At 41.0% G+C, this 24,042-nt stretch overlaps 1 protein-coding gene across 1 annotated transcript in view; it reads left to right on the top strand.

The window, feature by feature from the left end:
- Window positions 1-24,042, top strand: part of PLCH1 (phospholipase C eta 1) — a 221,658-nt gene that overhangs the window by 27,617 nt on the left and 169,999 nt on the right. The window contains exon 2 of the mRNA XM_030330183.1: window positions 4,977-5,093. Coding sequence (XP_030186043.1) covers window positions 5,015-5,093 — 79 coding nt within the window. The 5' untranslated portion in view covers window positions 4,977-5,014. The remainder of the gene's footprint in view (window positions 1-4,976; window positions 5,094-24,042) is intronic.

Below are 24,042 nucleotides of genomic sequence, written 5' to 3'. Positions count from 1 at the left end.
TTTTGAAAAATCAATGAAATTATATTTTAGTAGATATTTTCACATATCGTGTTCACAAAAATGGGACCATGAAACACTCAAGAGATCCTTGCTTTGAGACTCCTGAGGCTGGGTTTCCTGCCAGCTTTATCTAACAGCTATGCTATTCTGCAAATTATTCATCCTTTCTGGGCCTCAGATTTTTTTTCTGGCTTCAACATGAGAGGTTTATCTTAGCTGATTTCTAAGGTTTCTTTCAGTTGCTTCCCCTTGGTGAGCACTTGCTTCCCCTTGGTGAGCACTTGGCCCTGGGATCTTTTAAATCTGATCTAAACCAAGATTGAGTTTGTTGCACAACTCTCTCTTTCTCTGCCCCAGCCCTACTAACTCCATTATCTCCATCTCCATCATCTCTAGATTTTGAAATCATTTGCTCTGATTCTAGAGGCCAGAGTGAGCCCTTTCTTCCTTCAGTCTTCAACAAGTAGGAATCCAGGAAATGGGGCATATAAGGAAGGCATCGTTAATGTTTACTAAGGGCCTGCAGTGTGCATTGCCCGGGTCGGGCACCCAGAGGCAGCTTACAATCTTCTATCCTTCAGCAGCAAGCAGATGCCAGGAGAGGTAAGATGTGTAAGCAATTAACCAAAGTAAGGAGGCTTATATCCTGGAAGCCATAGGGTTCAATTACTTAGACGTTTGTGCTCTAGCTCAACCGTATATATTCTCTGAGCCTATTCTTCCTAAAAACACCCACCCAGAAGAGTTTCTTCAAGAAGGAGAGATAATATAGAATGATATTATAGAGATGATATAGAATGAAGAATGATTTTTAGCTTTGGATGCACTTTGAAATCACCTGTGGAGTGATACCTAAGTCCCACCCCTAGAGATTCTGATATAATTGGTCTAGGGTGTGGCCTGGGATCTGGGATTCTAAGGTTTCCCAAGAGATTGATTCTAATGTGTAGTCAAGGTTGAGACCCCATGATGTCAATAAAGCCTTATCACAGGAACTGTGATAGGGTACTCAATAACTGGTACTTAGTAACTGGTGCAGCCACTCTGGAAAACAGTGTGGAGTTTCCTCAAAAATTGAAAAGCAGCATTACCCTACAGCCCAGCAATTGCACTACTAGGAAGTTATCCAAAGGATACAGCAGTGCTGATTCGAAGGGGCACATGCACCCCAATGTTTATAGCAGCGCTATCAATAATAGCCAAATTATGGAAAGAGCCCAAATGTCCATCAACTGATGAGTGGATAAAGAAGACGTGGTAGATATATACCATGGAATACTACTCGGTGATGAAAAGTAATGAAATCTTGCCATCTGCAACAACATGGAATGAACTGGAGGGTATTATGCTAAATTAAATAAGCCAGTCAGAAAAAGACAGATATCATGATTTCACTCATATGTGGAATTTGAGAAACTGAACAGACAACAATAGGGGAAAGGAAGGGAAGTGACGGAAAAATAAGATAAAAACAGAGAAGGAGGCAAACCATAAGAGACTCTTAAATACAGAGAACAAACTGAGGGTTGATGGGGGTGGGGAAAACGGGTGATGGGCATTGAGGAGGGCACTTGTTGGGATGAACACTGGGTGTTATATGTAAGTGATGAATCACTGGAATCTACTCCTGAAGCCAAGACTATACTATGTTAGCTAACTTGAAAATTAAAAAAAATTTTTTTTTTGGTACATAGTAGGTACTCAATAACTGGTAGCTAGGATTATGGCAGTTCAGTGCCTGAGAGAGTTTCAGGTAAATTGGAGGGGGAGATCCTGGGGGTATTTCAGGAAGGCAGTGGTTTTTTTAACCAGCCCTTAAAGAAAAGGGCAATGATTATAGTGTGAATAAAAAGATCAAGTTGGAAAGGTGGGTCCGTAGAGGACTGGTGATCAAATATCTCTATTACATACATCTGTGGGAATTTGTATTTCTGTCCTCAAAGAGTTGAAGGTCTCAGTCCTCACTGAATGTATCTGAGGATGCTACCTATATTCACTATATATTGCTGTATGATAAATTACCCAAATCTTAGTGTCTTAAGGCAACAATAATTATTAGCTTTCATTGTTATTGTGGGTCAGAAATATAGATGGGGTGCAGAGGAGATGGCTTGTCTCTGTACCTCTGTCTCTGGGGCTTCATCTAGAATACTTGAAGGCTGGGGTTAGAATGGTCAATAGATTCATTGATGTTGGCTGTTGGCTGAGGGCCTAGCTGGTGCTGTCAGTTGGAACACTCATATCTGGGCTTCCTTACAACATGGTGCCTTGGTTCTCAGGGTGAACATTCTGAGAGCCAAGGCAGAAGCTGTATCCTTTTTATGATGTAGTTTTGGAACCAATTACACAGCATCAATTACAGCTGAGTTTGCTAGAAATGAATCACTGAATGCAGGCCGTATTCAAAGGAAGGCGAATTAGATTCTACTGTTTGAAGAGAGGGAGAAATGCACAAGAATTTATAGGACATATTTAAAAACCACCAAAAAATTAATTTAAAAAAATTAAAACCACTGCATTACATAACAGTCTAGTTCTTTATAGCCTGTTATGGCTAGAATCTTGGGTTTGGAATCTGAAGATATGATTTCAAATCCCACCGCCACCTTTTCCTAGCAGCATGGGTGAACCACTTATGCTAACACCCTCTTCTTTCCTTCTTTCATCTGGTTAAGAGGACGCCAAGTGAGAGTCAGGTATGTGCATGTGTTTTGCTAACTATATACAAATGTACATTGTTCTTTCACCTTCAGATGCCTCTAAACTTCCTTGGATTGAGAACGAATAGGGCAAAAGAATGACACAGGAAACCACAAAATCAAGTGAGTAAGGAAAAATGAGCATCAATACAGACAGGGTTCTCTTTAATTCCATGTACCTCAAAATATTTCTAATATGAGTAAACAATACATTTTTTTAAGAAAATGGGTACTACTGATAATCCCAAAAGTTATTTCCAGTTCTTTCAAAATGGTATTATTAAAATATAGATGTCTTTGGGGGCACCTGGGTGGCTTAGTTGGGTAAGCATCTGACTCTTGATTTAGGCTCAGGTCATGATCTCACAGTTCATGGGTTCGATCCCTGCATCAGGCTCTGTGTTGATGGTGCAGAGTTTGCTTAGGATCCTGTCTCTCCCCCTCTCTCTTTGTCCCTCCCCTGTTTGTGCTCTCTCTCTCAAAATAAATAAATAAATTTAAGTAAAATTTCATGTATGTATTGTGTATATACATACATATGTAAATACATAGGAAAAGAACTGGAATGATACACACCAAACAAAGGTGTTCGTTCCAAGAGAGGGATGTGGAATGAGGGAAGCGGGGTTTTTTAAATTTTGAAAAATTTTTGATGAATTTATGTTGACATTAAAAAATTAATAAATGTATACAAACACATTATTTATATAACTAAAGTATTTATTTAATGCTTATTTTGAGAGAGTGAGCATGTGAGTGGAGGAGGGGCAAAGAGAGAGAGCGAGAGAGAATCCCAAGCAGGCTCCACACTATCAGCACAGAGCCCGATGTGGGCTCTCACACAAATCGTGAGATCGTGACCTGAGCTGAAATCAAAAGTCAGACGGTTAACCAACTGTGCTACCCAGGCACCCCTAAAAATAGTTTTTAAGAGGAGAGCTCTTTGTAGTATTCACTTGGATTGGAGGAGGACATTGTCTCCAATAATCAGTTGTTTTCTGTCATATTTTACAATGGGATCAACAGGTGGTTTTAATTTGGAGTGGTGGGACTCATCTTCAGCCTGAGGGAGTAGGGGTGGCAGGCAGCCAGACTTAGCCAGGTGGGGATAAGGCAGGAAATAGGCGTTGAGGCATGGAGTCAGAAGAAAGGTAGGATAGGTAGGAGTCAGATAATATTGCTGTTAGAGAGGGTTAAGAATGGGCCTCTGAGCCAAGGAGAAGTTTTAGGGACTTTCACCAGTTGTTCCACTGATGAATAGACAAAGCTCTGATGATTTATTTTTTTCACTGGCTGGCTGACTTCATCCTGGAGTATCTTTACAAAACTCTAGATTGTTCTACTAGGACAGATAACAAATTGTTTCCCACCTGTGAGTTTTCCTTCATGCCAGCCCTGCTTGGTGTTGCCTGGCCTTATTCCGTGACCAGAAAAGAAGCTGGAATTCTGAAAAGTTGCTTTAGCCAAATCCTGTGAACAAAGGGGGCCTTGTTCAGGGTTATGCACATCAGCTTTTGGAGGAGTTTAATTCATCAGCTCAAATCTCTGCTTTTCAAGCCCTTGCTCTAGTTAGCATTGTGTTTCTCTGTGGAGGGGAAAGCCTCACGTGGGGGCAGGCAACACTGCTTGTTCACCCTGCTTGAGGCCTGCGCCCAGCTCTACTTACACCAATAAGTTCAGTGTGGGTTGATCCAGACCTTAATGGTACTGAATGGACCACCAGTGAATCCAAAAGGAGGCAGGCTTTGTTACTGTGTTTAGCTTATCCATTGCTCCATGGACACTGTTAATTTCTAAGATTCTGTGGATTGACTGCATAGTCTACCAGAGTGGTACTGACACAAAATTCACCAACTGGTAAGGACAGTCACCCTCCTGTTACTCACCTCCCTCCTGCAGATGAAATTTCCTGAGACGTTACCAGCATTGGCTGGGTTGAATCCTGGTCAAATATGGGCAAGGCCTAGAGCCCATAAACTAGTCCTGAAACTTATTCCCGAATGGTAGATTTATTTTCCCTTGAGACAGCAATAACTTTGCGCCCTGAAAAGTGCTATTTGAAAAAGCTACCGTTTTCGTGCATTAAATGATGTTCTACCCTCTGGGAAGGCTTGTGGGAAATTTCTCAGGACGTACGGGACTCTGCTTCCATGTGTGGAGAAGTTGTGTGCTGCATGGGTTGCCTCATAATGCTGGGTAACTGATGCATTGTGTTACCGGGGTGAGCGTGTGGCTGCCATTTTCTTCATTTTTGTCTCATTCTGTTTCCCTTGACAGCAATTTGGTTTTGATGCTGTGCCAGAAATCTTCTGACAATGAGCTACTGGAACTTGGAGAAAAGAAACTGTGTGCAGTACCGCAGGCATTTTCTGGTGGACAACAGTGTGTTTCACGGTGAGCTGCCTTTTATGTTTATGGAGTTGGATCTTTTATTTTGTTTCCGACAGCACTTTTATTCTAGCACTCTGGATGCAAATATGGCATCATTGTTGGGTTGAATCAAGAGCTTGAGTTAACTTGTTGATGGATGATTTGCCTGAGAAGCCCCAGTGGACTTACTCCCTACAGGTGTAAGCAATGTGCCCATCTCAATAACCATAATGCTGTTATCATTTTTTTCTTTACAGATTAGTTTATATCAGTGCCTTTCCTCTTTTATGCTGCCAACTCCAGTAATACCTCTTTCTGATGTTTGAAATTCTGGGAGGCTAGACACGTAGTAAGTGTTCAGTTAACATATGTGGATCACCAGTCCGTGCTCCTTACCAGCGCGGTGTGTGTCACACTCTCAGGCCACCTATAAAAATAGAACAGAGCCATTCACAGCACTTGCCTATGAGGATCAGGATTACTGCAGCCACAAATCAGAGAGTAATCAATGTTAGTCATTTTCCTGGCAAACTAAGATGGATTGCCTTTACCCTGCTGGTGCGTTTGTTTTGTGATATATAGTCAGGGATAAGCTCTGTCAGTCCTGCTATCAGGATACCCTTGAGGGAAATTTATTTAAGAGTCAAAGATTTCCATGTTGCCAGTATTTTGGGAGTAATCTTCATCAAAAGCCAGGGGCATCGTCGAGGGTAGAGAGAAATTTCCCAGGGATCAGAATGCTGTTTGTATAACATCCTGTAATCTAGGCTGCCTTCAACTTACCAAGTTTAGTTTTTCTTCCCCTACTTGATGACAGACTTAAGCTTTTTTATTGCTTTCAGTTTAAGATAAACTTAGCTTACTTACTTCAGAGGTTATTAAAGTACTTCGGAGGTTACAATGCTTGTTTCACATTTATTATGCTACCTTACTATAGGACTTTACGAGGTAAGTAGTACTTTATCTTACATGTCAAGAAAGAGATGAAATGACTGGCCCAAGTTGATCTAGCTAATTATTAGCAAGGTCAGAAGTAAAATTCCTGCCTCCACCTTTCCAGACCGGCTCTCCTGGCCTTGCAGTGGTGAATGCAGGGCCCTTAGCAAAGGAGACAGAGGAGCTGTGACCTTATACCGTGACTGGGACACTGAGTTCTGCTTTGTTTTTCTGTGACCTTCATCTAAGGGTTCTGTTCACTGCTTCAGCATTTGCTGTGGGGTATTTTCTGTCACAATTTTCTTACTGGTATTAAAAAAAAAAGAATAAATATGATAACTGAAGCAACACAACAGAAGAACTAGCTTTATTTTTTCAAGTTTTATTTTGTGCCCGATTAGACAAAGTTTAGAGTTAAATGCCGCCAGATAGTATTTTAGAATGCCTTTGTCCAGAGATCTCAAAGGCTATAACAATTTAAAACAATTTTCTATGTATTTTTATAGTTGTATTACCACTTCGTGTATTACTGTATTGCAGATACTTACTGAGGGCTTGATGAACATGGTCATACTTAATTCTTCGGACAACTTTGTAATAATTATTATTCATCCCATTTTATAACTAGGAAACAGGCTTGGGGAAAATTGTGAAGTGGTGATCTTTCAAACTCTGATCTTTCTAACTCCAAAACACCATTATTTCTTTTCTTCCAGCCTGCAGTCTCCATTTCAGTAGAGAAATTAGCACTCAGAGGCTTAAGTTCCATTCAGCAGTATCTGCTCTGCTATTAACTAGCGCTGTGATGATCTGGGGCAAATGATATAATCCTTCAAGATCTCCCTTCTGTCCCCTGTGAAATGAACATGCTGGTCTTGATTTTCAGTTTCTTTCTAGTTCTAATATTTGGGATTCTACTGAAGTATTTCTGAGAATAAAAAAAATTGCTGTATTTTGTGAGCTACCTTTCCCACTAAACATGAGATACACAAGGGGGCAGTAGAATACTTAAAATAAGAATTGGTTCCTTACATTTAAGAATTCCTCTTTTGAAAGGATTTAGGGATCTTAGATCTACCCAAGATTAAAAGGATTAAGGCCAGTTAGAATTATGATTCTATTCATTTATAATAAAGCAGTAGCTTTAAGTGTTTCTGATAGTGTAAAGTATCATTTTGGATTTCTCTGCGTGAGGATATTTATCAGGAAAGAATGATGCCTCTACTCTTCCTCTTTACCTCTGTGAACATGAATATCTGTTAAGACATGAACTTCTTTAACTTAATGGAGAGTTGTGAGGAGTTTTTGTATATTTTAAGCCAAGGGACCACTAATGATAGTATCTTTGTAGAGGATTTCAGAACATCTCTGAGAGAAGAGAAATGGCAGGACATGTTGAGTCAGAAATACCAGATTTCTTTTGGAAGGGGCTTCTGGAATATGGGATGAGTAGTTGGATGCTTTTTGCTTAATAGCTTGGCTTCACATGGTCTATGTTGATAGTTCTTCTCACGTAACCAAATCATTCAAAACAAAAGGAAACAAAATCTCTTCCATTATAAACAGAAAAGGACCACTTCCTCTGCAAGATACTCGACTTCTAGACTGTATAGACTTGGCTGTGCAAATTGTGCTGGCCAGACACTTTACATAAAGATTTACATGGTGGTCAGGAGAAAAGAGCTACATTAGAATGAGAACTATATGAGCTACAATGCTCAACAAAAGTAAAAATAAAAAATGTAACATTCGTATACTGCTTCACAGTTCATAAAACATATTCATAGTCTCATTTTCTGAGTATGGAGGTAGTATGTTCTCATTGGAAACAATTTGGAAGGTTACCTACAATCCCACCGCCCAAAGAGAAACACTGTTAATAGTCTGTTTCTGTCCAGTGTTTTATCTTCTCTTTTCTCTGCAACAATCCTGATGGTAGGAATGAATATCTGGAAAAGTTAGGAAATGGTGTATATTGGCTGACAAAAATGACCTGGTTGAACTGACATAATTCTATGTTCAGTGATGAGAGGGGTCCTGATAGGAATTATAAAAAGCTGTTTTTGTATTTCTCACTCATCTGTCCTTTGCCCAGATTTCTAGGGAATCTATTGAATCTGAAGGGTTTGTATACCTATTAAAGATGCCCCAGTAGCTGAGGTTTTTCTGTACTTGGCTTTTATGCACCTGATGTTTGAAATAGAAAAAAAACAAAACAAAACTTGGCAAAGAATGATTTGTGTAATATGAATCTTATTTCTTTCTAATTTAAAAAATTTTTAAAAATTTAATTTAAAAAATTAAAAATTTTTTAATTTAAAAAATTAAAATTTTTAAAAATTTTTTAACGTTTATTTATTTTTGAGACAGAGAGTGACAGAGCATGAACGGGGGAGGGTCAGAGAGAGGGAGACACAGAATCCAAAACAGGCTCCAGGCTCTGAGCTGTCAGCACAGAGCCCGACGCGGGGCTCGAACTCACGGACCGCGAGATCACGACCTGAGCCGAAGTCGGACGCCCAACTGACTGAGCCACCCAGGTGCCCCTAAAAAAATTTTAATTTAAAAAAATTTAAAAAAATTTTAATTCTTGAGAGAGACACAGCATGAGTGGGGGTTGGGGGGTGAGCAGACTGAGAGAGGGACACAGAATCCAAAGCAGGCTCCAGGCTCTGAGCTGCCAGCACAGAGCCCGATGTTGGGCTCCAACTCACCAGCCGTGAGATATGACCTGAGCTGAAGTCAGATGCTCAACTGATGGAGCCGCCCAGGCATCCCTGTATGAATCTGATTTTAATAGGTTCTAGTTTCATGAATTATTCTTATTTGAAAATTACACTCTCAGCTGTTTCTCTTGGTTGCAACGAATTATAGCTTTTTTTTTTTTTTTTTCCTGACCTGGGACAGATTCTTAAACCAATAATCAGTGTATTTGCAATTAATATATATAATTTTTATGCACATAAGTTTTTTCCCACACATTTGAGTTCCTTAATAGAATAAATTTAGTGACTTAACTTTTGTTGTCATGAACTGCTAATTATAATTGTGATGTTGGAAAGAATTATTAATTGCTTTCATTTTAGTTATCATGTTGTCACCCCAGCTTATAATGAATGAAGTTTATTTCTGTTGCTATCATGTTTTATGAATGTTTCTGAATGATCATCACAAATCTAGAGTAGAAAGGTTGTTTTTTTTTTTAAGTTTCTTTATTTCTGAGAGAGAGAGAGAGAGAGAGAGAGAGAGCGCGCGCATGAGCGGGGGAGGAGCAGAGAGAGGGAGACACAGAATCCAAAGCAGGCTCCAGGATCTGAGCTGTCAGCGCAGAGCCTGATGTGGGGCTCAAACTCGCGAACTGTGAGATCATGACCTGAACCGAAGTCAGACGCTCAACCCACTGAGCCACCCAGGTGCCCCTAGAGTAGGAAGGTTTTATTTTATTTTATTTTTTTTTATTTTTTTTTTAAATTTTTTTTCAACGTTTATTTTTATTTTTGGGACAGAGAGAGACAGAGCATGAACGGGGGAGGGGCAGAGAGAGAGGGAGACACAGAATCGGAAACAGGCTCCAGGCTCTGAGCCATCAGCCCAGAGCCCGATGCGGGGCTCGAACTCACGGACTGCGAGATCGCGACCTGGCTGAAGTCGGACGCTTAACCGACTGCGCCACCCAGGCGCCCCTAGAGTAGGAAGGTTTTAAACCGAATTATGAGTCGTCTTCCTACCTAGATAAAGTGAAGAATAGTTCTCTTATTAAATGTGGAATATGTCCTTTCAAAAATTGCTCTCTATGTACTTTTACTTTGCCTCAAGAAACCTTCTAATGCAACTAATTAATTTAATTAATTTAATGAATTAATTTTATCTATTATTATTAATTTTATCATTGATTTAATGTTTATCTAACCTTCCTTCCTGGCCAGAGGCCTACTCAGTAAATTTAGAAACTTAACTACCAGTTTATGAAAGAAAGTAAGCTGGGATGGGATCCTGGAGATTAGCTCTGTTTCCAGTTTCACTACCAACTTGTGTTGCGTTTGTCACCTAGGGGATCCTCACTTTCTCTCTCTTTCTAAAATGAGGGTTTTGCCAGATTCCAAAGTTCCCTCTAGCAGTAATGCTTGAGGTCTCTGCGTAGTCAGACATCAGAAAGTGTGTATGGTGAATGAGAGCATCCTATAGGCCAGGATGTGGGAAGGAAAGTCTGGCTAGATACTGATTAAGAGGAGGTAAGAATCTCTTTTGACTGCTAACTCTGTAGTTAGCTTTGTACTGGCAGAAACTTACATTTCCCTTCAGGGAGAACGGATGGATGTGTGTGCATGTGTGTGTGTGCACATGCTGGGCTCATGAGTTCCTCCTAACCATGGAGAGACCAGTACTTAGGACAGATAAGGAAGCTTTCAGGACAGACATCATTATATTAAAAAAAGAAGAGTGGAGAAGTTCCCTCCCCCTACACTGGCATTCCATCTTTTCTGGAAAAAAAGGAAGAATGCCAGATCCTACCTGCTGTATATGAAAGGAGAATGAAATTATGCAGAAGTGAATTAGGGTTCTCATTAATTAGGCCATTTTATTAACAAGTTATGACTTCAGCAGCCTGCCTGCTTTAGGGAGGTGGGGACATCACTAGATTTTATATTAGTGTCATTACTGAGCTAAAGCCTAGCTTTTCCATCTGAGGATTGTATAAACATGTTCTAGGTCCAGAAAATACCAGTGCACATAGAATTACTATTAATGCAGTGACAGTCAAGATTTTGTGAGCATCATTAAAATCGAAAGTATTATCTCTTGGAGGCACCTGGCTGGCTCCGTTGGTAGAGCATGTGACTCTTGATCTTGGGGTCATGAGTTTGAGCCCCACGTTGGGCACAGAGATTACTTAAAAAAAGAAGTATTGTCTCTTGGAGACTTACACTGCATGCAAAAAATATCAAACACAAGTTGAGAGAAAGGGTGGGAATAAACGAAGATTGGCCAAATGGGAGAAAATGTATTGAGTTCTAAATTTTATAAATTGCAATAGAAGTAATTCTGGAAGTAGATCCTCTTTAGCCCTCTCCTCAAGTCTCCCCTTCCCCTCCCTCACCCCCTGTCCCCAAAGGATCTGCCATTATGGCAGAAAGCATTGAATGAAGCATTCTTTCAGGTGTATGATGTTCTGGTGCACCTTGCAAATATGCCAGAGGCAGTGAAGGCTTAGGCAAAGGCAGGCATGGCCTGCCTTATAGGGGCCTTGTATAGGGTCATGGCACCCTGTAGGGCCAGCCCTCCAGCTGGGTCACTTTGGGTGAGTTGTTCCCTGTGGGATAGACTTTCCATGCCAACAAAATGCTGTGATTTAGGACAAATGACTTCTAAATGTCTAAGTGCTTGGTTTAAAAAGATTTTTTTTAAATGTTTATTTATTTTTGAAAGAGAGGCAGACTGCAAGTGGGGGAGGGGCAGGGAGAGAGGGAGACACAGAATCCAAAGCAGGCTCCAGGCTCTGGGCTGTCAGCACAGAGCCCAACGCAGGGCTTGAATCCATGAACTGTGAGATGATGACCTGAGCCAAAGTCAGATGCTTAACCAACTGAGCCACCCAGGCTCCCCAGTGCTTGGTTTTTTTAAAAAAAGTATTTTATTTTTGGGGCACCTGGGTGGCTCAGTCGGTTAAGCGTCTGACTAGTTTTGGCTCAGGTCATGATCTCATGAGCCCTGCATTGGGCTCTGTGCTGAGAGTGAGAGCTTGCTTGGGATTCTCTCCCTCCCTCTCTCTTTGCCCCTCCCCCACTCATGTCATCTCTGTCTCTCTCAAAAATAAATAAACTTAAAAATTTTTGTTTTATTTTATTTTTAACCTCTCCTCATCCCACTTTCAAACAGAGGTTAATTGGAGAATTTGCTGTGAATTAACTGACCAAATTGATTTATGCACTTTGCTCCTTCTGTGGTCTGAGACAGATCACAGCCAGCCTTACAAAAGTGGATACTTATATATTAGTTATAACACAAAGGAAATAACCTTTAGTATGAGCTGGTATGAAACAGACTTACTCTATAGCTTTTTGGAAACGTGGTGTTTCTTCATTTCCTAGACTTATAAAAAATTCTCAATGAAAGCCTCAATGAAATGCTATTTATTTTGTATTTTATAAATTTTTTTTTTCAACGTTTATTTATTTTTGGGACAGAGAGAGACAGAGCATGAACGGGGGAGGGGCAGAGAGAGAGGGAGACACAGAATCGGAAACAGGCTCCAGGCTCCGAGCCATCAGCCCAGAGCCCGACGCGGGGCTCGAACTCACGGACCGCGAGATCGTGACCTGGCTGAAGTCGGACGGTGGCGCAGTCGGTTGAGCGTCCGACTTCGCTCAGGTCACGATCTCACGGTCCGTGAGTTCGAGCCCCGCATCAGGCTCTGTGCTGACAGCTCAGAGCCTGGAGCCTGCTTCAGATTCTGTGTCTCCCTCTCTCTCTGGCCCTCCCCCCATTCATGCTCTGTCTCTCTCTGTCTCAAAAATAAATAAATGTTAAAAAAAATTAAAAAAAAAAAAGAAAACATTAATCTCAAACTCCTTTAAGCCCCATCTCCTCCCTGACTCCCAGCACAGGCTTGACCTGCCTGTTGGGGGCTGATGGTGGAGGTTCATGTGGCTCTGCTGTACTTCTTCCCCTTGAAGAGGAATTCGGACTTTCCTCCTCAGGTTTTGGTACAAGGAAGAGAGGTGGGGAAGCAAAGTTCTTCAGGCCCACACCTGGGCACCTGTTTGTGTGTCCATGGTGGCGAGGTGATCAAGACCTGCTCTGGGTCCATCTTCCGTGGGCGTTTAATTTCACTTGGCCCCTCACCAGGGACTCTTCAGAGAGGGGCCTGCTGTCTCCCTCCAGCCCCCCTCATTCTGTGTTCCTAATTGCTTCTGGCTGAGGCATGGCTTCCCTTCCCCTGAGGACACTTGGTCAACTGTCCGGCCCTACTTGTCTCTTATCTCCATGTTTCTTCATGAGGAGTTGCGTGCAGACTGCTGTGGGCTTTGGAGGATGGGAAGGGGTATACAGCCGCTGTCTGCTCTTCCCAGCCTTACTGCCTGTTGTCTGTTTTGTCTCTTCTCACACTGTTATAGGGGTGAGTCCCACAATCCTGAAGAAACCTCTGAATCATTCTTTGCTGGCTCTTCCCCTTCTTGTCTCTGGCAGTGAGGGGTGCTTCCTCTGATTTCGCTCCTCAGAGTGCTGTCCTGCCCTTCAGCCTCTAGGCTGTACACATAATAGGGGATCAGGTAATGTGACTTTGATTGGGTGGAATCCTATCCCCCTAACCCCTGACAGTTTCCTCTGACCCCTCCAGAGCCACTCTGATTCTTGTCCACACCAGCTCAAATTAGGGTGACTTCATGTCCCCAAAGGTACTGGTGGTTTTCATTGTGCTTGCTTTGCTCAAGTTTATGTAGCTGGATTGATCAGAACCAAGTAGTGATCTAGATCTACAAAAATCCACGCTGAGATGTCTCAGCCTCTTTTCCCCATTTGGGAATCTAATGGGAAGATTTTCCTGGGTAACCAAGTCCACAGTGATCTCTTTCTTGTCATGCTTTCTATGTCGAGGCCACTCACATTCTGTAATGACAGAGGGGATGAAAAGATCTGAGTCGAGTGCAAAATGGCAAACTGAAGGTCTGGATATTTGGGAAGCCTAGGTTGGTGAGAAGTAACAATGTTCAGTCTTTGAAGCGTTAGCTTCAGCTGCTAGGAGCCACAAGCCTGTTGCAGTTAAGTGAGATCCGTGGCGGGCCTTTCCTGTTGGACCTTTGAGTTCCTTCTCTTAAACCATGGCCATTGGCTGTCCAACCAAGCAGAAAGGCCCGTGATTGTTTTACTCCTTTATGCTTGGGAGTACCAATTTTCTGATTACTAAATTAGAAGAAATAACATGTCTAATAAACAGTCACCGTTTCCTTCAGATTTGCAGACTTCTCACATTGTAAATGGTTGCTCATGAGAATTATTTCCCCTTAGACCTGTGTTACAAATTTAAGCCTTTGTTCTTTAAGCTGCATTTCCATAATTATAATTAATTTTCCCCTGCTCTCTCATTTTCCCAATTGTCTTTTCCTCCTCTGTGCCTAATGTATGCACAGAGATTGATGGGAGGATGAAATGTCTTTCCATGAGCAGATTCAGGGTTGTTTCAGGGCAACATAATTATTTAATTTAGTTGCAAAAAAGATCCAGGTTTTTTTTTTTTCTTGGACCACAGTAATAATTATTAGTGATTGCATTTGTAGTCACAATACCTTTCTATTTTGCAGCTATCAAATCAGAGGTTAAAAATTGCAGTTTGGGGACACCTGGGTGGCTCAGTCAGTTGAGCGGCCAACTCTTGATTTCACCTCAGGTCATGTTCCCAGGGTCGTGGGATCAAGCCCCACATCAGGTTCCGTGCTGAACTTGGAGCCTGCTTGAGATTTTCTCTGTCTCTGTCTCTCTCTCTCTGCCCCTCTGCCACGCTCTCTCGCTCACTCTAAAATAATAAAATAAATAAAAAATTGTAGTTTGTTCTTTTGTATTGTGTAAATGAAAAGTCATCCCAATAGACCTTTGATACTTTATGTATTACCTTAGGGCTCATTTCGCTCAGCAAGCATGTCTGAGGTTATTACAAGTGCAAACTCTTGGTGTCAAAGGATATTCAGATCTCATATTTAAGGCTCGTGGCCTAGTGTGGAGTGGTTTCACCCTTCCGCAGCTTCAGCTCCCGTCCACATGCTGGTAACTCCCAACGGTGCACCCTGGTTTAGACTGCCCTTCGGTGCTCCATACCCAGATGTCCACCCTCTCAGTTGACACTCTGCTGATGCCGTCCAGACCCTCAGACTCACGTCTGCAGCAGAACTCCACCGTCCCGCTGGTACCAGTTGGCCTCGCCAGCCTCAACTTGCTCTTCCCCTCCTTCATTATGCCCTGGCTGTGTGGACTTTTGCATTCCATGCTCACAAAACTCACTCCTTCACTTGTCCAGCCTTCAACTCCTCCTTCAGATCCCAGAGTAAAGGTCCTTTCTGCAGAGAAGCCTTTTCTGACTTCCCAGACTAGGTCAGGCTCCTGTTTTAGGCTCTCCTGTCGCCCTGCACTGCTGACTCACTGTGTTATCCCTGTGGTAATACAATAGTTTCATGAAAACCAGTTTAATTTCTGTCCGCCCCATTCCTTCTGAGTTCCAGGAGAATAGAGACTTTTCTGACTTCTATCTCTGGTACGTTGTACAGTACGTTGCATACATTATAGTAGGTGCTCAGTAAAATACTGCAGAGTGAATTCACTCAAGAGGGGAGATAAGAACCACCTACTGTTTCATTATTTTTGCATTCTGAGCTAAGCTTTTAATCTTTGTGCTGTGGAATGCATCAGTTCTCTGGCTGCAGACCCTCTTCTTTCCTTCACTCATGCTTTTGCCTTAGAAAACAAAGCAATACCCATAAACCATTCCTTCCTGAGACTGAGAAGGAAAAGGCCACTTCTGCTGAGAATCCGAGTGTGCTTTAGAAGAGATTATTACAGATGTGTAATGGCTTGAAGTGGAAAAGGACAAACCCATTTCTTTAAAAGAATTTTAGACTTTTTGAATTCATTTAAGACTACCCTCCAGAATTTCCATGTTGGTCATATGTGTGTTTATTTTATTCAACTCTGAATATGGAGGTTTCACTCATTAAAATAACACTATCAGCAAAACCTGTTTAATTGCGGTATTTTGCATACTGTTGAAATTCTCTGCTTCTTGTGTCTGAAAAATGTTCATTCCACAGAAGTGAGTGTTGTCTGTGGGCTAATTCTTACCCCAGAGAGCATAGAACAGACCTGCACCAAAACAAAAGCACCAGTTTTCTCTGTAAAAGAGGAGGATAGGAGGCCTGGGGGTACATGAGAAGAATAATCAAACAGAACAGGATTTCTTTAAAACTTTAGCAGATGCACTTTATTTCAGATTTACAAACAAGAAGAATGGTCAGCACCTAGGTCTTTCATCTAAGAATCTCAAGCAATATAAGAGTATAATTCTGACTACCAAGTAGCAAAGTCACTCAGAAATAACACTGACCTGAGTAAGATAAATGCAGAGTTTGTGAAAACATTTTTTGTCCAATTTTGTTTTGCCTATTTTATAACTGGGTCAGAATATGTGACAGTGTTCTTAGACTTTTTCATATTTAACTACAAAAGATGGTGACTTATGTCCAATTAAAAGGGAGAACAGTGAACACATTTATTATTTAGTGTCTATTTTTATTCCTTGCCAACCTGAAATTGAACATCGATGCATATTCACAAATGACCATTCTTTGAAATTACACCAAGGTATTGTGCTTTTAAGCTAGCAGGAGCTTACTGCTAGATGTGGAGACTTGTATTAATTAACTCTTAAAGCCACTGGTTCCCAGCCTTGGCCGCACGTTGGAGTCACCTGGGGATATAAAACTGTTGTGTGTCCCACTCCGAGATTCTCATCTAATTGGTCTGGGGTGTGTCCAGGATGTGGGGGAATTTTTAGAACTCCCCGGGAGATGCCAATGGGCAGCCAATTAGATTCTGGTGGATTGAAAACCCCGGACTTAAGGTGGGAGATACAGAGCTATAGAATTCATGAATTTGATAATGGTTATTTTCTATGATAGCCTGTATTGTACTAAATCATAAAAGTATGGGAAGAAGGGACATCTAATAAGAAGGATATGGACACAAATAGTGTGACTATTGAGGAAGAGGGAAAATGTAGAAGGGTCATTTATGCTTGGGATTTTGTGGATGCTGGTTTCCTTAAAAAAATTTTTTTTTCCATTTTATTTTTCTGGTGATAGCAATGCAGCCTCACTGTAAAAACAAGTTGGAGAGTATAGAAAAGATCAAAGAAACAGAAAACAGTAATCTCAGTATGTGTTTTATTTATTTATTTATTTATTTATTTATTTATGTATTTATTTATTTAAAGCAAGCTCTGCATCCGATGTGGGGCTTGAACTTAAAATCCTGAGATCAAGAGTTGCATGCTGTACCAAGTGAGCCAGCCAGCCACCCCTCAGTATGTGTTTTAAGTCTCTGCTTTCTTAAAATGATTGAAAAACCAAAGATTAAGTAGCAATTCTCAACTCTAGTTATACATTAGAATCTAAAAAATATTGATGCTTGGGGTCTAGTTCAGTCCAGTAAAATAATCTCTTGGGTGTGGGACCCAGATATCTTAATTCACTGATTCCTTATATCTACATTTTTATCTAGGTATATATCTATACCTCTATATCTCTATATATTTATCTTTAAGTGAGTTTGATGCACTAGGAGGGGTGAGAATCAGTAGACTAAAGTTGTATTTTGTTTTTTAAAGTTTATTTATTTTGAGAGAGTGCACGCAAATGCAGGAGGGGCAGAGAGAAAGCTGTCACAGACTATGAGTCTGGAGTTCTCTCTTATCCAGCAAGAGAGCGGATGCAGAATTGAATATGAGAGAGGCTAATGTCCCGGAGGAGACAAGAGCCCTGAATAGGAGCATCCTCTCCGTATTTTGTTGAGCTCACAAGACATTATCCTCGTGGTGAATGTTAATAAAACAAGATCTTATACACGTGATGAACATGGAGAAAACAAGTTATTACCCACGTGGAGAACATGAAGAAAATAGGATCTTACACACATGAACATGGAGAAAACAATCAGATAGTAATCATTAACTTGCCTACGTAAGAAGCAAAGGGTCTGGGAGGAAAGTGGAGTTTGTGATCAAGGTACATTGGTGTCAGCTGGGAAGCAATTTCTTGCAGGTGGTATAACAAGTTACTCATGATCCCATTACAATATGTCGCTAGCTAACCTCGAGTGCATTCATCCTGTGGTGGTGTCTTTCTGCCCTAAGATTTTCTTCTTACCCATTTATGTAAGTAGAACCTATTTCCCCACATAAAGGGAGAAAGAGAATCCCAAGCAGGTTCCACACTGTCAGCCCAGAGCCCGATGTGGGGCTTGAACCCATGAACCCTGAAATCATGACCTGAACCAAAACCAGGAGTTGAATGCTTAACGTATTGAGCCACCCAGGTACCCCGAGGACTAAAGTTGTTGATTGACTGAAACATTGATTGGTAATGATAGTAAGCTAAATCAGGTATTAGTTTACTGATATAATTCAGTATGTAATTTTTCTTTATTCCGGGCAAAAGGGATGCTTGAAAATCTTGATTTTTATGCAGAGGCGTTGTGTGTGTGGGGGGGGGGGGGCAAGTGTTATGCTCACCTTCATATTTTCCTAACAGACTTCATATTTTTTTACGTTTATTTATTTTTGAGAGAGAGGGGAGAGAGAGAGGGGGGAGAGAGGGGGGCAGAGAGAGAGAGAGAGAGCGTGAGCATGAATGGGGAAGGGGCAGAGAGAAGACGGCAGAGGATCCGAAGTGGGGTTTTTGCTGTTAGCACGGAGCCCAGTGCGGGGCTTGAACTGACAAACCATGAGGTCATGACCTGAGCTAAAGTTGGACACTTAACCAACTGAAACACCCAGGTACCCTTACTTCTTACTCTTTTTTAATATCATGTTTTCTTAGTGTCCCGTGATTTGTCTTTATAGCCAATATATCTGTTACATGATACAAAAATGAACCTTTGAGCGTTAACTGATCTCACAATGTTATCCATGGCCTCCTGATGATGAACAGAAATACTTTGGGAAGGTTCCTAAGAAGAATAGGTAACAAAGAACATATAAATAGTATTTTGTTGTGATTAATCCATAATGATTACTACCCAGTTCACAGCAGGATAATTTAAGAATTGATAGAGAAATAAAAATGAAACACAGGAATTAGAGGGAACAGTGCCATCATTTGGAATACATCAGATGTAATCCTGCATATCATTAGAATTGTTTGCCTATCTACCTTGGTAAACGGGGTACCTAGAAACTTAGAGAAACACATACATTTTTCTGTAGATGGCAAACTTTGTCAGCCCTTGTAGACATCTGTTTCACCCCTAATCTCTCTTCGTGTGAGAAAATTAATGCTGAGGACCCGTGTGTTATTTCTAGAAGTTTCAGAGTGTGAATGAGAAATCTTGGATCACTTGTGTGCTGCCTGATACCTCCTTCTTTGCACATGGGGTTGTATGGCGGACACAGCAATTTGGGGCTAGTGTTAAGATAACTAAATTTAGACCTAGTCAGGAGGAATCCATGGATTCTACATTTGAATAATCTTGGGGCACCATCAGGGAATTTGAGTTAATCCTGAATCAAATTGGTGATGGTGGTTGCTTTACCAGCATTCTCTCTCTTGAGTCTTTCAACAAGACAGTTTTACAGATGAGACTCAGAGAAGTAAACAATTTGCTATCAGACCACATTGTTAGATTATGGTGTTCAAACCCAGGTTTGTCAGACTCTTAAATCCTGGGGTTTCTCTACTTTGATACAATGATGTGTTACACAAACTTTTTTCTTTTAAAGCAATTGAGGGTGTGGGTTTGCGTGTTTTAAAAAGGCTTCTAGATCTTTTAGGGGCTACTGAAGAACTCCACAGAGACACCAATGTGAGTTGCCTTTAAGCTGAGAAGAACACTTAGGGAACCAGTGCACGGGGGCTGAGAACTGGTATCAGCTGTAGTGGTCCTTGGGAACATGTTAGAAATGCAGACTCTGAGTTGCACCTGGTACCTACTGATTTGGAATCTGCATTTTAACATGATACCCAGGTGATTTGTATACACTGTAAAGTGTAAACACTTCTCTGAGATCCACTGGGCTTAGGTGTGAGCCCTTGAGCATATTCCTACCTCCAAGGAAGAATTGGGAGAGGAAGGGAGTTAGGCGGAAGAGAAGAACTGTTTCCCACCAAATGATACATTTGGATGGTGGAAACTTGTCTGCAAGGGATATAGTTAAAGACAGAGACCCCCAAATGCTATCCCAATGCTCAGATTTTCTTTTTAAAAATTTTTTTTAAAAGCTTATTTGTTTTGAGAGAGGGAGAGAGAGCAGGGGGGGTGGGCAGAGAGAGTTGGAGACAGAATCCCAAGCAGGCTCTACACTGTCAGCACAGAGCCCGATGCAGGAATCGAATTCACAAACCATGAGACCATGACCTGAGCTGAAACCAAGAGTCAGACGCTTAACTAAGCCACCCAGGTTCCCCCACAGCGCTCAGATTTTCAAGTGGGAGACATGAAGCTATAAATGCCCAGGTAATTTTCTTTGTAGAATGGACTTAAAAATATGAACCTCCTATGTCTAAACCTAGGAAGGTATAGCTGAGGATATAAGCAATACCCTGGTCTGCAATGATGCATGGCATATCAGAACTAGCAAGGACTTGGGAAGCCATCTGATTGAAGGATTCCAAACTGGACCTGTGACTGGGATTCAGGACATTAGTGAAATCATTGAACATTATTCAAAACATGCTATGTATATATGTATACATTTGTGCATCCTTCTATGAACACAGTCCTTAGTTTTTATCATATTTCAAAGTAATCTGTTATAAACCTCTCACTAAAACCGCTTTTTTTAATAGATAAGAAGGTGACTGGTTCATATTCATACCAACCAGCTATTGGCAGAGTTAATTCTAAATGCCAACCTTCTGCTAATCCAGTTCAACTGGTCTTTATGATCTGAGCTAAGTATTATGAAATGCTATGTGGATTTTCTGCAGGATACCTCTTGTAAATCTCTTCACTTTCTGGTTAAGGGAAATGGTTAGCTCTTTACAGCATTGGAATATTGTGACATAAAAGGAATTTTACCTGAAAGCATTTCAAAGCCTCTGTGTATTAGCCAGGTGACTAAGAAGATATTCATTGCAGAGATGCAACAACAGGGCAGAAAGTTCTGGGCATTGGCCCTGTTTGGCCCTTCATTGAGGGCAGCAGGGTTCCATGAGACAGGGCTCTCCCCACCCGGTGGCATCCAAGTGACTTTTGTATCTGTCTTCGTAGCTAATAAATGATTATTAACTCTCTGTGGGGAGCCAGGTGCTGAACTTTACAAATAGAGTAATATAATCCATGTAGCATTTGGATCAAGTAATGATTTCACTATCTGGTAATTTACTATCTGGTAAAGTGTTGACTCCATGAATCCAAAGGACATTTAGAACATTTTTCATTTCTAAGGATAAAGCTTTTAAAGCTGCTGCTCTGTAAAACTGTAGAAGAATGGCCTTTAGTTGTAGAAGTTAACTTGTTAAAGTGGTCCCTCTTTGCATCTACCAAAAAATAATAGAGTGTCCAGATCTTTGTGAATTACGTCAGCATCCATGAGGATGGTTTTTGAAGGACAAATACTTGGCATCTCAACTTGCAGCCTGTGTTTGAGACCAACTTTCATAGATCTGTGCTCCCACTTTAGCTCCTGAGAATCCATCTGGGAAATACTATTTTCATATGCCTCTTATTTTGAATCTTTAATTATATTTTTGATCTCTTGTCCCTTACCATTTGTCCGAAATTATATAAATCAGTGCAGATGTTTAATATCTGGCAACTGTAGGTACCATGATACTAATATTATAAATTTTTTTCTTGGATACATAACAAGTTCTGCATAAAGCATAGTACTAAATTATTTTTAAATTAGATTAATTTCTATAAAGTGATAAAATGTTATTGGTTTCCTATTTTATCATCTTTAGTATTCATGAAGGAGCAATTCTTTCCTCTTTTCTCCAAGGTCTTTAACAAAATTAGCCTTTGTAACCATTTTTATGCCAGTTGACTGTGAATGAGGAGGACTAATGAAGCAGAAAATTAAAACACTTCGGATGTTTTAATTTTAATACTAATTATTATTCTACACTTTACAGTTATTTTTCTCATTGCTAAATTTATTGCTTTAAAAAGTATTTCTATCTTTTATAATGTTCTTTTTTTCTAGCCACAGAGCTTTATTAAATTTTTGAAATTCTTACTATTTGTATACCTTGTTAAGGAACAAGAATTTTGGTAGCTAAAAATCAACTTGATTATTGGTAGAAGGCTTAATTGTGTATGTTCTCAAGCATTTCACTGCCCATGTGTATGTAGATTTAAAAAAAAAAAAGTTAACCATAGGGGCTCCTGGGTGGCTCAGTTGGTTGAGCATCCAACTCTTGATTTCGGCTCAGGTCATGATCCCAGGGTCTTGGGATCAAACCCCATGTCAGGCTGTGCTCTGAGCCTGCTTAGGATTCTCTCTCTCTTTCTCTCTCTCTCTCTCTTTCCTCTGACTCTCTCTCTTTCTAAAATAAAAATAAATTTAAAAAAGTTAAACATAGGCTACTTGAATATATTTTCACCTTTAGGAGAGTATGCATTTTCTTTTTTTTTTTTTTAATGTTTATTCATTTTTGAGAGACAGGGTATGAGTGGGGGAGGGGCAGAGAGGGAGACACAGAATCTGAAGCAGGCTCTAAGCTGTCAGCACAGAGCCCGACATGGGGCTCGCACCCACAAACTGAGATCATGACCTGAACTAAAGTCAGATGCTTAACTGACTAAGCCACCCAGGCGCCCCTATTTTTTTTTCCATTTTCTATGACTACTTCAGAGAGTGGTTATACCATAATATTGGTGCTATTTTTTAAGTAAAAAGCCCCATAGTTTTTGTGTGGAATTTTCAGGGCTGGAAAAGACCACAAGGATCTCGAGAAAATCTGCATCCAGTTTGTGAGATCCTTCTAGAATAAAAGCTGTAGAGAACAGGGAATGTGACTTTAGGGCCTGGCATATGGGAGATGCCCAGTAAGTTAATGCACTCGTAATCTCCCACATTCTGTCAGTGAGGATCCTGAAGCCTGGGAAGGTCAAATGGTGGGCCTAAGATGAGTTGGCCTGAACTATTAGCAAGTGATAAGAACTGAGGCCCTGTTCAGTGTGGTGCAGGGGGTGGTACACACCATGTGCTACTGTTCGCCCATATTCACACGATTCTTGGTCTCATGCTAAATGGAGGCAGCTTGCTGGTTCCCAAGTGCTGGTATAACTATCAACCATCTGTCCCTGCCCCGGGTCCTTATTCCCCAAGCTAGTTTGAGCACAGGATGTTGCTTCCTTTCTGCTTCCTGCCTTAAGTGTTTGTTGACCTAAGTTCTATGCTGGAATTCTGCAGTTAACAAAGTCAAAATGGACCCTGTCTGTATAGAGCTTACAGCCCTGCCTCTCCTTTGCTGTTGCTCTCTTCCTCTGTCTCCACGCCCCCCAAGCTCACGTGGGAACTTTATGTTATGGAAGCTTTTTCAACGTTTATTTATTTTTGGGACAGAGAGAGACAGAGCATGAACGGGGGAGGGGCAGAGAGAGAGGGAGACACAGAATCGGAAACAGGCTCCAGGCTCTGAGCCATGAGCCCAGAGCCTGACGCGGGGCTCGAACTCCCGGACGGCGAGATCGTGACCTGGCTGAAGTCGGACGCTTAACCGACTGCGCCACCCAGGCGCCCCAATGGAAGCTTTTTCTTTGGAAGTAATTGGCTCCTCAAGAATTGAGGTTGCAAGAATAAGAATACAACAAAGCAACTTCATTTGTGTTTACCCAGATTTACTTACTGATAACTTGCTTTTTAATTTTTAAAAAAATATTTATTTTTGAGAGAGAGAGACAGAGACAGAGTATGAGTGGGCAAGGGCCAGAGAAAGAGGGAGACACAGAATCTGAAGCAGGCTCCAGGCTCTGAGCTGTCAGCACAGAGCCTGACACAGGGCATGAACTCACAAACCGTGAGATCATGACCTGAGCTGAAGTTGGACTCTTAACCGACCGAGCCACCCAGGTGCCCTACTTACTGTTAACTTTAACACCATTTGCTTTATCATTACAAACTTGTACACTCACTCTCCACACACATACACACACACACAAATTATTTTTTATGAATAATTTGAAAATAAGTTCCATACCTCATGGTCTGTCCCTAAATACCTCAGTATATATGTCCTAAGAATGGGGATATTACCTTTTATAATCATGGCACGATTATCAATTTAAGTTAATTTAAAATTGGTAAGGCCCTTTAAATGTTTTTTTAGGT

This window comes from Lynx canadensis, chromosome C2, assembly GCF_007474595.2.
Source record: "Lynx canadensis isolate LIC74 chromosome C2, mLynCan4.pri.v2, whole genome shotgun sequence".
Lineage (NCBI taxonomy): Eukaryota > Metazoa > Chordata > Mammalia > Carnivora > Felidae > Lynx > Lynx canadensis.
Note: the sequence above shows the minus strand (reverse complement) of the source record. Positions and strands in the feature narration are given on the sequence as shown.